General features: G+C 37.9%; 1 protein-coding gene across 2 annotated transcripts in view; it reads right to left on the bottom strand.

The window, feature by feature from the left end:
• The window catches only part of C8H16orf96 (chromosome 8 C16orf96 homolog), a 71,513-nt gene that overhangs the window by 44,213 nt on the left and 14,769 nt on the right, over positions 1-12,531 (bottom strand). The window contains exons 2-7 of one of the 2 annotated variants that reach the window (XM_074196278.1): positions 10,527-10,631; positions 8,365-8,445; positions 8,011-8,097; positions 5,826-6,021; positions 5,640-5,713; positions 4,753-4,851 (exon numbers count right to left, since the gene is read on the bottom strand). In XM_074196278.1, the coding sequence (XP_074052379.1) occupies positions 4,753-4,851; positions 5,640-5,713; positions 5,826-6,021; positions 8,011-8,097; positions 8,365-8,445; positions 10,527-10,631 (642 nt within the window). The remainder of the gene's footprint in view (positions 1-4,752; positions 4,852-5,639; positions 5,714-5,825; positions 6,022-8,010; positions 8,098-8,364; positions 8,446-10,526; positions 10,632-12,531) is intronic. The other variant, XM_074196279.1, reaches the window with a different exon arrangement.

Raw genomic sequence — 12,531 nt, 5'->3', positions numbered from 1 at the left:
TTTAACTTGATTCTATCTCTTAAATTTTCTCTTTCATGTTTACCTTTTTATGTTTTTCTTGAGTCTATGATTATATATCAAATTTTCTATTCAGCTTTGTTCTTTTTATCATTGTAGCCACTGATTTGTTTCTTGGGTTCAGTTCTGCCCTGCAAGGAATCGTGACTCAGACTCAGGAATACAGGTTTTGGAAAGAAAATAGGAATTTATTAAAGTTACAGCATATTAAGAAAGGGATAGAAAAGTTAGAGTTTTGAGAGAAGACTACATGGATTGCTAGCTGGCCAGCATTCAGCATGGAAGGTCAAAGAGAGTGAGTTCCTTTTCTCCTTCCCCTTAAGTTTTCTCCTGGAGTCCCTGGGAGGGGTTGGTGACCTGGGAGTGATCCAAGTCCCTCACTGGAGATTTTGCCTTTTGGGGAGGGGTCCCTTAAAAGGAATGTAATCTAAATTGAAGGTCAGGCCCTCAGATGTGGCCTAAATTAGATAAGGGTAGGAAGATTCCCTTTACTATGCAAACAAAAGATTTACAAAGTTTGCCTCCAATTGATCTCATCACCCCCTATACCCACTTTTCTCTCATCATCAGGAATGATTGAAAGTCTTCTGTTTCACTAAATATCCATTTCCCCCAAAGGACTATACTTAGTTTTATTGGGTAGGATATTCTTGGTTGCAATCCTAGCTCCTTTTGCCTTCTGAAATATCAAATTCCAAGCAAGTGTCAAGTTTAACATGGAGTGTAATTTTGACTGTGGTTCCACAATATGTGAATTGTTTCAGGCTGCTTGCAATATTTTTTCCAAGACCTGGAAGTTCTGGAATTTGGCAATAATATACCTGAGAGTTTTCATTTTGAAATCTCTTTCAGAAGGTGATTGATGGATTCTTCCCATTTGTATTTTACTCTATTGAGCTAAGATATCAGGAAGTTATTCTTGGTAATTTCTGGAAAGATAATGTTTAGGCTTTCTTTTTTCAGATAGTCCAATAATTCTTAAATTATCAGACTATTTTCCAGGTCAATTGTTTTCCAATAAAAGATTACACATTTTCTTTTACTTTTCCATTCTTTTTATTTTGTTTTATTGTTTCTTGAAGTGAGTCATTAGCTTTCACCTGATTCTAAATTTTTGGTAATTTTTTTCTATTTTTTAAATAATTATTTTCTTTAGTGAATTTGAACCTCTTTTTCCATTTGGCCATTTTTGCTTTTTAAGGAGTTTTACTTAATGAATTTTTGTATATCTTTTGCCTTTAGATTAATTCTGTTTTTAAGATTTTTTCTTTGGGGGGGGGGTTGCAAGGCAAATGGGGTTAAGTGGCTTGCTTAAGGCCACAAGCTAGGTAATTATTAAGTGTCTAAGGTCGGATTTGAACTCAGGTACTCCTGACTCCAGGGCCAGTGCTCTATCCACTGTGCCACCTAGCAGCCCCTGAGGTTTTATTTTCTTCAGTATGTTTTAATGCTTCTTTTGTTTTGTTAAATCGTTTTTTCAGTCATGTCCAAAGATCTGTGACCCATTTCAGCTTTTCCTGGTAGAAATACTTGACTGCTTTACCATTTCCTTCTCTAGTTCATTTTACAAATGAAGAAACTGAGCCAGAGTTAAGTGATTTACCCAACATCACAGTTTGTATGTGTCTCAAGCCAGATTTGAACTTAGGAAATTGAGTTTTCCTAACTCTAGGCCTGGTACTCTAGAACTACACCACCTAGCTGCACTGTGCCTCTTTTGCCAAACTGTTTTCTTTTTATAATTTTCTTGCATCACTCTTATTTTTTTCATTTTTTCTCTATCACTTTTAACTCTTTAATTCTTCTAGAAATTCTCTAATGAGAATTGTGTCTAATTTGTAGTTTTCTTTAATGCTTTGGTTGAAGCTGTTTTTATATTGTCTTCTTGTGACTTGGTCTTCCATGCTACCATAGTAGCTTTTTATGGTCAAGCTCTTTTTGTTATTTTTTTTTAGGTTTTTGCAAGGCAAATGGGGTTAAGTAGCTTGCCCAAGGCCACACAGCTAGGTAATTATTAAGTGTCTGAGACCAGATTTGAACCCAGGTACTCCTGACTCCAGGGCCTGTGCTTTATTCATTGTGCCACCTAGCCACCCCTTTTTTGTTATTTTTTTGACAATTTTTCTAGCCTGTCTTTGAACTTCACATCATTGGTCTTTGCTCACTTAAGGGTCAGGAGGTTCTTTTTCAACCTTCAGACTTTTTTGTACTGAACTACAAATTTTCTGCGCCTCTAAGATGATGTAATCTGGGGAGGGATGTGATCTGTTTTCCTGGTCTCCAGTCTGGTCTCTGCCCTTTCCAGTAAGGAACTCTGCTCCTCTGCAGTTCCAAGTACTAGTGTTCTTCTTGGCCCTGGAGATATGATCAGATCCCCTGCTCTCACACAGCTGCAAGCACAAAGCTCCTCCTCCTCTCTGCCTTGGAGCTGCAATCAGGACCCCTGCTCCCTTGTGAACAACCACACATACTCCTCTCTGTCCTAGAACTGATGATTGTGTGCATTTTGGTAATGTCAGACAATACAGTTTGGGAAATTATATTCTATTCTTTCCCGTTCTCTGGCCTCTGAGGAGTAGCAAAAGTTGTGAATACTTTTCCCAAACTCTGTTAAAATCCTGCTAGTCCTTTTTAAATGGTCTTCCTTGATTCTCCAAGTTGATAATAATCCTCGGATCACTTGGCTTGGAACTCTTATACTTTTCTGATATATTATTTGGTGTCATAATTACATCAGAGCATGTCAACTCCCTATTAGAATGTAATTTCTACAAGAGCTAGACTTATACCTTGATCTTTATATATTCTTCAGTAGCTATTAAGGAAGGAAAACTAATGTCCTGGAGATTTGTAAATGATTGAGACAAGAATTGGAGCAAGGTGGTATCTTTGCAAAGAATGAAATTCAAAGGATTAGAACAATGGTGACACATAGTAAAAGCTGGAAATGGTAGTAAAGAGAAAGGAGTATGTTGAGCCTTTTATTCTAGCCCTGAAAAGAGTCATTGAGAGTGGAGGAGTTGACATCAGTGGAAATAGTTATCAAGGATGCTATAATCTGAGAGGGAAAGGCTGGTTTTAGGTGTTCAGTATCAGCAACTATTCCAATAAGATTTGGCCCAGATAACAGAGCTTCAGTGATAATTTCCACAATAAACTGTTTAGGATATTAAAAAAAACTAGAAAACAATTGGGAAATTCAAGAACAAATGAACAAATTATGATATACAAATGTAACAAAGCAATATAGTGTATAAGAAACTTTTAAAGGTGAACATTTTTATGAACAGATGTAGAGTGAACAGAATAGAACTAGGAGAATTAATTAGTATAATAATAGCAATACTCTGTTGACAAAATTTAGAAGACTTATGAACTTTGGTCAATGAAATGATTAATTATGACTCTGGGTAACCAAGATCAGTCCATACTATTCGTGTTCTGACTATATATATATATATATATATATATATATATATATATATATATATATATACCTATACCTATACCTATACCTATACTTATACCTGTACATACATATAAATAAAAAATTGTCTTTTTTTTCCTACCCCCAAGACTGCCATTATTTATCTCAACCTGATTTCACATGAAAATGTTAGTGGTGGGGTTAAAGAGGAATTCATCATAAAATCTGCCCAATTGCATATCTCCATAGATTATTGTAGATTTTCTATTTCTTAAAGTAAATCCATTAGATCAAGGTTTCTTAGGGAAAAATCATAGGACTCTAATTTTAGTACTGGAAGGCAGCTCAGAGATCATCTAGCCTAATATCTTCATTTTATAGAGGAGGAATATGAAGCCCAGAGAAATTTAAACCCAACTAAATCTAAAGCCAATGATCTTTCCACTGTACCAAGCTTATCTGGGTAGGTTACTTCTATGAAGGTTGTTTCTTTATGCTTTAAAACAAGGTAGGTGGTCCCCCAGATGGTCTGGTCCCCCTTTCCAGCCCACTACTCCCACCCCAAATAGTGCTTATTCATATCCTGGCTTTTGGACCTTTTGGGGATAAGTCCAAGGCTCTGCCTAGACAGGTCAGGAGAACAAATAAGTATAGTAGCATTTTAGACAAGCCCAACTAAATAGGAGGTCCTTTGCGATCTGCTCAAAGCTAGTCTCATTTAGTATTGTTCAGTTGTTTCAATTGAGTCCCCACACTGTGACTCCACTGGGGTTTTCTTGTCAGATACTAGAGTGGATTGCCACTTCTCCAGTTCATTTTACTGAAGAAGAATCTGAGACAAACAGGGTTAAGTGGCTTCCCCAGGGTTAATAAGGTGTCTAAGGATCTGAACACAGCAAGATGAGTCTTCTGACTGTACATTTTGTGCTCTATTCATTGAGCCACCTAGGAAATTGTTTAATTTGAAGGCTGCATGTTTTAAATGGTTTAATTGTATTTAACAGTTTCATATAGCAATTTCATGAAGCAGTATCAGATATTCTTCTTGTGTTTAATCTGAAGTTAGTTTTTCCTTTGTTCAAAATGAGAAAGTGAGGAAGTAGGAAAGGGATATATTCCCCTAAATGAAATGTGACAGAACTTAAGGTAGAATACAATGTTCTATGTTCTTATTTCAATATCCTCCTCTTAAGTCATCTAGAGAAATGGAGTTCCTCAAAATCAGAAATTCTTGGGAAGTCTTTTAGAACCAAATGGGGACTTGTTCTCTCTCTTCCCACCCATCTTCTCCCAAGACCCTATTTCACCTTTATGTCCTCCACTTTATTCTGCAGAATGCTGGTGATCTTTTCTAACAGGTTACAATGTCCTTGCACTTTTTCCAAATGCTCTTCATAAATCTTATTCTGAGAAAAAAAGAGAGAAGATGGGGTACAACTCAGTGGCATTATGTCCAGGGTAATATAGATTGGAAGAAGCACTGATACAGGATTAAGAGGTCTGATGTCATCAGCATCTTTTTTCTTTTCCTCCTCCTCCTCCTTCTCTTTCCTCCTTCTCCTTCTTTATCTCAATTTCTGTTCTATGACTTATTGGTCCTGTGACTTTGGGTATGACATTTATCATCTCTGTGCTTTCCCTCCATATGTAAAATGAAGGTGTTGAAATGTTTGCTAAGGTCCCTTTTTCTTGTCTTCTGAAGTTTTACTTATGAAGAACCTGAACTAAATTGGTATTTAATATCAAATACAGACTGGACAAATCCAATGATAAGTTTGCCCTTCTTTGTCCCCCCCCCCACCTAAATCTTGCCCCCCTGCCCTATACTGTCTTCCTTTTTATCTTCTGAAAAGGGTGACCACACATGAAGCAAACAATCTTGCTTCCCTCTAATTAGGCTTCTGTCTGTAGAAAATGTGCTTAACTCCTTACCTTTACACACAAATACTCAAATGTTCAATCAAAACTGGCTTTGAAGAAATTAATTCAAAAGCAATATTCATCATACTATGGGACCACACCAGACACTATCTATATAAAGCAAGTTACTTTTGAGTGATTGCCCCAACTTCTCTCTCCAACAGGAATTTCACATTAATTCTCAAAAAGTATTTCCCATATGTAAAGCTTTCCCTGTCCCCCAAGCCCCCTAGCATATTATCAGAGTGTATTCTTATTTCTGGAGACGACTTACCTTATCCTGTAGAATGTTGATCTCAGTCTCCAGTTGGGGTGTGAGCCCAATAGAACTTAGAAACTGAAGATTTGCTAAAAGTAGAAATTAGGGACAGCTCTTTAGAGCAGGACATAGAGGAAGATAGGGAGGGAAGGAAATCTTGAAGGGAGATCTTTTGAAGTCCAACTTGGTGCTGGCACTCACCGGTTTGGTTAGACTGCTCCTGTACCTTATTTTCCAACTTGGCAAATTGTTTCTTTAGACTATTAAAGTCTGTTGTTAAATTGATCAAGCTTCCCACAGACTGCTTTGCTGTTAGTCTTTTTCCCTCTGCACTCAAAGGATGACCTGCCAACAACTGCTTAATGGTCATAGTTGAGGATGAATTTCCTTCAGGCACCTGATAAAGAGTTTTGACAGAGGGGTAAAAGAAGCTTGTAGTAGCTGAGGTGCCCTCACCAGCTGTGGTGTATGGGCTAGTAAAGCTCTCTGACACAACAAGGGGATTTGATTCTGGCAAAGTTGGAGCTGGAACTTGGGGATGGAGGGTAATGGGGCAGTCTTCCCTAGTGAGGAGTGCTATTGCAACAAGGGTGGCTGGATCAACTGTGGAACCCAAGGTAGTGAGAGTGTCTGCATTGATATTAATGCCTAGGGCATCAAGGGTGGCTTTATTGGGGGTGATGTCCAGAGCAGCAAGGAAAGCTGAAGGATTCCAAGTGAAGACTGGGGGAATAACTGTTGGGCCTGCATTGAATGATGGGCCAGTAGCTGATGATGGGCCGGTAGCAGACAAAAGGCTGGTGAAAGATGATGGGCCAGTGGCAGACCACGGACTGCTGGCTGGCCATGGGCCAGTGGCTGGCTTTGGGCTGGTGGTCAATGGGCCAGTGGTAGATGGGCCAGTAGCAGATGATGGGTCAGTGGCTGATGGGCCAGTGGCAAATGGGCCAAGGGTTGAGACAGCAGTCTGGAAGCCAAAACCTGGGATAGGAATGATGCCCATGACAGCAAAGGTGTGTGGATTAGTGGTGATGCCCATGGCAGTGAGGATGCCTGGATCAATGGCAATACCCATGGAAGTAAGAGTTCCTGGACCAGTGGTGATACCCATGGCAATCAGGGCCTCAGTAAGTGAGGATGGTTTAGTATCTTTTTCTGAGGACACAATAGCTGACCTTGGGGTAGTCTTGACAGGTAGGATTCTGGTCTCTAGAGTTTCAGGAATAATAGGAGTTTTAGAAGTTTTAAGATTTGGGGGAGTTTTAGGAGTTTCTTCAGGGTTAACTTTAGAGGTAATTTTAGGGGACCTTTAGAAGTAACTTCAGGGGTAACTTTAGAGGTAACTTCAGGGATAACTTTAGGGATAACTTCAGGGGTAATTTCAGAGGTAACTTCATGGGTAACTCCAGGTGTAACTTCAAGGTTAACTTCAGAGCTTTCAGTCTTAGGCTTCTCAGGAGTCTCTTTGGTGTCAGCCTAGAATAGTGATATCACAGGGTAGACCAAAGTGGCCCCAGGAAGAAAGGAAATGAGGAGCATAATCTGTAATGAGGGAAGCTGAGCTAGGTAGAAACTAGGTTGGGGCTTCATGACAGAAAAGGGACAAGGACAGACAATTTCTTCATCTGTGACTGTCCTTGTCCTCTGCTTTTCCTGACTCCAGTATCACTTTCTATTCCTCTTTGTTATTGGTCCCCAAGGGATCCTTCTCAGCTTTAATGTTGTAATTTCTCATATCCCTTTGTTCAGTTCTGGACCTTTGTCTTTTTTTCCTATGCCAGTCTTTGCTTGATCTACATACAATTTCATACCAGGATGCCAGTTATTCCTCTTCCCAGTCTTTAATATCCTTTGTTCTCCCCTCCCTAACACATACCCCTACCTCAAGTTCCAGTCATTCATTTGAGAATACATGGCACCCTGCAATGATATCAACTTGGTTTGGGGTGAAAGGAGAGGGAGCACTAAGCTCATACTCATCTTCCTTTGTATGATTGGGGAAGAAGGGTGTTATAATGTGTTATAGTGATAAGTGGGAATCTTCTCTGAAGTATTTTCAGGAGGTTGAAGAAGACATTGTCATTCCTGAAACTGAATCTATTCAGAAATTCAGTGATCCTCTTCATCTCACATTCTCTATACCCCACTTCCTCAGATTTTTCTTTTCCTCCTTGCCTCAAGTAAAAAAGAATAAGGCCCAATGGTTCTGGAAAAACCTCTTTCTTCTTTCTATTCCAGTCCTTGCCTAATTTATATATAATTTCATATATGATACCTGTCATATATGGTGCAAACATGATGCCATTTACTCTTCCTCCCAGCCCTTAACACCCTGCTGTGCTCCCCTCCCTCACACATACCCCTGTCCCAAATCCCAATCACTCACTTGAGAATACAAGACATCGTGTAAAGTGGTCCACTGCATGATATCATTTCCATCAGGTAAGGAGCCAAGCTTTTTCTTGACATCTTCCTGTATAGAGTTATGAGGAGGGGGTGCTATAACATGGAGCAGTCATGGTGGGGTCTTCTCTGAAGTATATTCAGGGGTTCATAGCAGACACAGTCATACCTGAACTTGAATCTATCCAGACCTTCTCTCCCTTATCCCCCTACACCCTACCTCCTCAGGTCTTTAGGTAGTTTTCTTTTCTGTCTTGCCAGAAGTAGAAAAGAATAAGGCCATTGGTTCTGGAGGGTTTCCAGAAAGGAGATAGGTGTCCCAGAAATTGGATCTTACCATGTCAAGCTGAAGATTTTTCACCTGTTCTTGTTGATCTTTCATTTCTTGGGACTGTTTATTTACTTCATCGAGGCTGATCTGTTTAAACAAGGTTAAAGAGTAGGTTCTGGGTGATTCATTTCTAGTCTTTTTTGTTTTTATTCTTTTATTTATTTTTTTTCAATTACATGCAAAGACAGTTTTCAATATTCATCTTTTTTGCAGACCTCTGAGTTATGTATTTCTCCCACCTTTTTTTCCCTCCCCCTTCACATGACAACAAGTAATCTAATCTAATAATAATAATAATATAATGTACAATCATATTTAACACATTTCCATATTAGTTATGATGTGAAAGAATTAAATTTAAGGGAGAAAACATGAGAAAAAAGAAAAAATATAAAAGAAGTTTTAAAAATTGAACATGCTTTGCTCTGCATTCAGAACCCATAGTTTTTTTCCTTCTCATCTGGATGTGGATGGCATTTTCTATATCTCTTTGATAGGAATTTTGAGTTTGTTTTCATCCAGTTCCACCTGCTTCCTGACTTAGAATAGAAATGTTTTCATTCTAATCATTATATTCTAGTGGTTAATAATTTGAAATGGAATACCAGCCCTGCCTTATCCAAGATTGCCTATCCTCAGACATTACCCCATTTGGTTCTACCCATTGAGAAGGCAAGAAATACAAAACCCATAACAAATATGAAGTCATGCAAAACAGATGTCCATATAAGCCATTTTTCATCATGTGGTGGGTCATTGTATTGATACACAAAATTATGTTGATGTTAACAAAATCTTTCATAACTGATTATCTTTACAGTAATGTTGTAACTATGTAAATTGTACACCTGATTCTATTTACTTCACTTTGCACCATTCATACAAGTTTTCCTAGGCTTTTCTGAAACCATTTCCTTCACTATTTCCTATGACATAATAGTATTCAAAAATATTCACTGTTCATCCATTCCCCAATTGATGGGAATTCCCTTAGTTTCCAATTCTTTACCACCATAAAAAGAACTGTTATAAACATTTTTGTGCACATGAGGCCTCTTCTTCCTTCCTTCTTTGGGTTATAAATCTAGTGGTTAGTATTGCTGGACAAAGGGTATGCACATTTTAATAGCTTTTGGAGGGATAGTTCCAAACTGTTTTCCAGAATTGTTGGACTAGTTCACAACTCCAACAGTGAATTTGTTTATTTCTTTTCCCATAACCCCTCCATCATTTGTCATTTTTCTTTTCTATATCTTAGCCAATCTGGAAGGTGTGAGATAGAACTTCAGAACTGTTTTAATTTGCATTTCTCTAATTATTAGTGAATTAGAGCATTTTTTCATATTCTAGCTTTCATGGCCATCAAAATATTGCTAACTTTTATTTCTTCCTCTGAAATATGCATGTTTGTATCCTTTGTCTATCAGCTGAGGAATGATTAGTCTAAGGTTGAATATTTTCTTCCATTGATCTATTTCTCTCTATTTCCCCATTACCAGAGAGCTTTAAAGATAATCACGTCACAATCACTTATTCTGTAATTTTTCCATATAAATTTCATTTTAATTTTTGTCCAAATCCTTAGTTTCTTCATTGAACTAGTCTGTAATATTTTATATTTACTTACTTTACTTTATTAAATAATAGACAGTAAGCTCCTTGAGTATAGAGAATATTTGACTTTGTATTTATCTACAATGCTGACGTATATGTGACAGTGCCTGTCATATAGTTGGCACCTTAATAAATAATCATAGAATTGAATTGGCAGTTTATTAATGATGCATTACACAAATAGATTAATTTGGGGAATATTATTGTCATTTTTATTCAATCAATTTGACTCATGGCAGAAAAATGTATAACTTATAAATTTGCAAATGGATGAATATTGAAAAACTACCATAGCATATAATTGGAAAAAAATAAAATGTCACAAAAAAAAACCACTTACAGTCCTGTGATCCATCCTGACAAGACTCTTGCTTTCTGGCAAAGGCTAGGACAAGACTTCAGGCCTCTTTTCTTCCCCTCTAAATATTCTATTAGCATTTAAGGACAGAGAGGTTCCTAGACAGGAGAAGCTCCTCTCACATCTGAAATCTTACTATAAAAGGTAGTAGATATCTTATACTTGGGACAGAAGACACCAGGGAGATTTTTTTTACCTTGTCAACCTTTTTCATCAGTTGTTCTAGTTCATTCTTGAAGTAATTTGTGTCTGACTGAAGGCTATAAACAGAGGTGAGCAGTTCCTGGAGTGTTTTCATGGCCTGGAGATGAAGGTGATAAAAAAATGGAGATATGAGAGATAAGGAGGAAGAGGATGTTTATTGAGGAAAGAATGAGTGACCTAGGTGACCTAAATGCTCCAAAGTCACTGATGTTCTGAAGGCAAGGTCTGAAGTGGGTAACACCTATGGTCACTGATAACTGAGCAGATTCTTAGCTCGGTCACTTAGTAACTCATGAGTAAGTTATTCAACCTCTCTTAGGCTCTGCTTCTTTATCTGTGTGTAGATGATGCTTTGCATACATAGATGATATGTGTACACACAGGTCTGAGGAAATGTGACTTGCAGGGGTGAAACATGCAGGGAGAGAAGTGACATCTCTAGAATCTCTTTCACCCACCCTTGCCCAATAGAAAATGATTCCTGATAGGAGGGGAAACAGAAGTTTGGGGTCAGAGGCTAACCTTTATATTATTCTCAGTAAATATCATATTTATCTGTCTCCCTAATTACATATTGTTCTTCTAGGGAGGAAAATTTTTAGGCTCAAGTGGAGCTCCTAATTTACATGTCTTAGTGAGGAAAGAATCACCTGATCTATATAACCAAGGTTTAATTCCCTTCTCATCAAATACCAGTTCCACAAAGAACACATATAGAAAACATCAAATAAAATAATTTATCCAAGCTGAGAGCAAACAAAAATTAGATATACAAATTAAGAATTGTACTAGACAACAAAATGAATGAGTTCTTCATTTGGGAGTAAAATATCTCTGCTCAACCAAGAGAGAGAAAAAGTCCCAGATCCCATCCAAGGGGAGACAACCCAAAGATTCTAGTATAATAAGCTGGGGATAGACACACGATTCTGGTGTCAGCTTCTCTATATGTCAGTTTTTTCCCAGAGTCATCCTCTCTTCAGAGAATTAAAAGAGTGCCTGAAGGAACATATCTTCTCTTTCAAATCTGGATGCCAGAAGTCCAAGATTTCTCCTCTCAAATTCTTGCCAACTCTGTCCATCACTCAGGTGCAGAAAGCATAAAGTGATGGATCTCTATCAATAAAAGCAGTCTTATGCAAATAGGCTTTGAATCATGAGTTACTTGTAAAATGGGGATAACATTAACACTTACCTCACAGGGTGGCTGTGAGGACCAAATATGAAAAGGTACATTTACTCAGGGATCCCCAACCAGTAGACCAGATGATTTCAAAGCCTTATCTGTTTGCCTACCACATCTCCTCATCCCTGATTTTAGAATGACTAGTGGGGAGAGGTCAAAAGCAAGTAACAAGATATCCTCCCCAAATTCTCTCAAGTCCATTCAGCATTAATCCCCTTTCTAACTTCAAAGGATCATAAGATGAGGCAGTTAGATGGTGCATAAGATGAAGTGCTAGACTTGGGGTCAGGAATGCTTGAGTTCAAATTCCTACTCAAATATTTACTATGTGACCCTGGACAAGTCTGTTTGCCTCAGTTTCCTCATCATAAAATGAAGATAATTTCAAGATTGTGGTGAGAATCAAATGAAAAGTGAAAACCATAAAGTGATATATAAATGCTAGTTATTATTATTATTATTATTATTATTTGGGGAAAATGAAAACCAGTTATTCTTTACGAAAAAAAGTCAGGGACTCCTGTAGTAAAAGTCAATTATATAAAACAAGAAGTAAAGAACTCTCCAAATAGTCTATTTCCTGAACAATCAAAAATGTATCAATAGCAAAGAGTAGCCCTCTGTCTCTTCTAGGACATGGGATTGCTTTGACCACCAGGTTCCCATGGAAGCTTCATGGTAGTCCATGAAAGATAGGGAGCTGATGTAACACAGGGTTGTCACATCTGGGGCAGATACAATCAATCCAAGTCCACACTTGCACTTCTCTTTCTGAAGAGTGTCTTTGACTTCAACAATGCTGAAAGACAGG

This window comes from Macrotis lagotis, chromosome 8 (genome assembly GCF_037893015.1).
Source record: "Macrotis lagotis isolate mMagLag1 chromosome 8, bilby.v1.9.chrom.fasta, whole genome shotgun sequence".
Classification (NCBI taxonomy): domain Eukaryota; kingdom Metazoa; phylum Chordata; class Mammalia; order Peramelemorphia; family Peramelidae; genus Macrotis; species Macrotis lagotis.
Note: the sequence above shows the minus strand (reverse complement) of the source record. Positions and strands in the feature narration are given on the sequence as shown.